At 47.8% G+C, this 2,707-nt stretch overlaps 1 protein-coding gene across 1 annotated transcript in view; it reads left to right on the top strand.

Annotated features, from left to right (window-relative positions):
• pde4ca (phosphodiesterase 4C, cAMP-specific a) overlaps window positions 1–2,707 on the top strand; it is a 185,504-nt gene that overhangs the window by 171,083 nt on the left and 11,714 nt on the right. The window contains exon 3 of the mRNA XM_056597209.1: window positions 1,576–1,767. Within this exon, the coding sequence (XP_056453184.1) occupies window positions 1,576–1,767 (192 nt within the window). The remainder of the gene's footprint in view (window positions 1–1,575; window positions 1,768–2,707) is intronic.

Genomic DNA, 2,707 nt, shown 5'->3' with positions numbered 1-2,707 from the left:
ACACAACACACACCACACACACACACACACACAACACACACACACACCACACACACACACACACACACACACACACAAGGACATACATTAACTCTCACACACAGACACACAAACGAATTAACACACACAAACATAAACATACACACACACACACACACACACACACACACACACACACACACAACACACACACACACAACACACCACAACACACACACACACACACACACACACACACACACACACACCCAACATTTCTCCATGCAACCAAATCAGTGTCCTTGAGCACAGCTCCATGTGAAACCACTTGAGTGACAGGTGGCTCTAGGTATTGGCAAGACGAGTTGAGGCTTGAGTGGAAACACTAGGAATGGCTTTTTCCCCTTAAGATGTCGGTCTGAAGGCTCACCTTCTGTGGCCATGCGGCTGACGACTCACAACTGGGCCGTGTATTCTTAACAGAATCTAGGGACTTTCTTCCGTTCAGCGTCTAACCCTGTTTGAGCTCATGTGTTCCCCATGATGTCATCGTTCCAGGCATAAAAAGGGTACAATCTGTTCAACTTTAGAACGAATACATTCGAAAATGTGAGACCAGTTTGTTGTCGTGGTTACACATGTTTCACAACTTTCTTGTTCCTTTTTTATCGCCGCATTATATTTTATGACCGTGTTGAAAGTATATCCTGTTTTGTCACCCTCCTAAAATTAAACGCTTATTTTTTTAAACGTAGTCTATATGTGCAGCTCTTTTTTTCCTCTTATCTGATCTACTCGGTCATTACATTGAGCTGTCGTAATGTGTTCACACATGAGTCACTTTTTCTATCACCTCCTATTGTGGTCTGTATTGGATGTGAGCGTTTGTGCTCTCACACTGCTTCCTGCCTTGTAGAAAGGCGTCACAGCCCTGATACCAGCTTCGTGCCGATGCTTGTGGTATTTTTAAATGCGTTTAGGTCTCACTCTCTGTTCCTGTTTGCTGGACGAGTCCACGCTCCACGAGTCTCTTGGACGGTTTAACTTGTTGTCGCGGCCCGTCCTCTCTTCATGCAGAAGAGCTGCTGGAACAACCACATCAGGTATCTGCTGTATGACGAGTCTACGTAGTGAGGAGTGAAGCTGCTTTGTTTTGATAGGCTGGTCTCTGACAGGGTAGCTGCCGCTGAATGACGACGTGCATGGTTGTAACTGCCTTCTGTGTGCACGTTGGTCCACGCCAGCTGGGGAACGCTGTCCTACGAAGTGGCTGAAAGGGTGGATACCCTCCTGACCCGGGTTTTGGACTGAACCCCTAAACCTTGCAGTGTTCTTTGTGTGTCGTTTTTTTGTTCAGTGTTTTTTTTGTTTTTGGGGGGGCAATTTATTAACGAGTGAGATAGACAGGAAGGTATGGGATATGGAGGGGAGGACATGCCGCAAATGACCACGGGCTGGACTCAAACCCGGGTCGCTGCGATCCGGACGGAGCGTTCATGGTACTCGCTCTGCCCGGTGAGCCTCCAGGGTGCCCGCAAACCTTGCAGGTTTCACGTGTGTGTCTGTTCTGACCCCTCTGTCTCCCCTCCTGTGTAGTTTTGATGTGGAGAATGGGCTTTCGCCGGGACGCAGCCCCCTGGACCCCCAGGCCAGCCCCGGCTCCGGGCTGGTCATCCAGGCCAACTTCCCCCACAGCCAGCGGCGCGAGTCCTTCCTTTACCGCTCCGACTCCGACTTTGACCTGTCCCCTAAGGTCCCGTCGAGGAACTCCTCTACAGCCAGCGACCTGTAAGTACCCCACCCCCCCCCCCCCCCCCCCCACCCCAACCCCCACTCTCCCCCCCCCCCCCCCCCCCCACTGTTGATGCTGACCTCATTCTTTTTCTTCTGTGGTGTCATAAAGATAGACAGATCCAGATAGAGTGTTGAGTGCATCGTCCTCATTGTTGTGGTCATCTCATCACGTGCCAATATGACCATTGTTTGCATAAGTGCACGCCGATGAATCATAAGTGCTTCTGTTCCTTCTCACGCTGTTGAGAGCCAGGGGATAAGTGTTGAGGTTTGGGCTCAGCGCGGTGAACACGGGTGCCTGTCAGAGACGTGTTTGGTCCGGGTTGGGAAACCTCCCTGAATATGACACCTAGTTGAGGAGAGGAAACAAAGAGAAAGAAACATTTGCATATTATAGAAGTTGTTTTTTAAAACGCGACCTTTAAAAAACATTATATTCTTTTGCAACCTATATTTGATGACCCAACCATATCTATCCAAATAAGGGCGTAAATCTACACTTTTAGTGGATATGTATTTGATATTCTTTCAATTATCTTCTATCTATCTCGACTTTCCCTCTGATAAGGGATCGTCAGTGGCCATACAGGGATGGTAGGTGTTTCCTGTCTCTGCTCGGGACAAAAAGCTTTCAACTGACATTCTTTATCAAAGTTCAACTTTGTTGAACCCCAACTTCGTTAACTTGGGGTAAATATAGCAAATATTTGAATTGGTTTGATTCGATTTCCCTCAAGAGCAATGAATAATAAATAATTTTGTTGCACATATTGAGGTACGTCTATTTTTGTTTCTGCCTGGAAACAAACCCCTCAACAATCGCCTGTTTATTCTCGAGTCGAATTGACAGATTGCATTTCAATAATGTTTTAATAAAACTCCAACGAGCCACACCCTCCCCCTCTCCCAAAGACCCCCCCCCCTCAGCCCCTCC

This window comes from Gadus chalcogrammus, chromosome 8 (assembly GCF_026213295.1).
Source record: "Gadus chalcogrammus isolate NIFS_2021 chromosome 8, NIFS_Gcha_1.0, whole genome shotgun sequence".
Classification (NCBI taxonomy): domain Eukaryota; kingdom Metazoa; phylum Chordata; class Actinopteri; order Gadiformes; family Gadidae; genus Gadus; species Gadus chalcogrammus.
The sequence above is the reverse complement of the archived record's forward strand: the minus strand, read 5'-3'. Positions and strand labels throughout refer to the sequence as shown.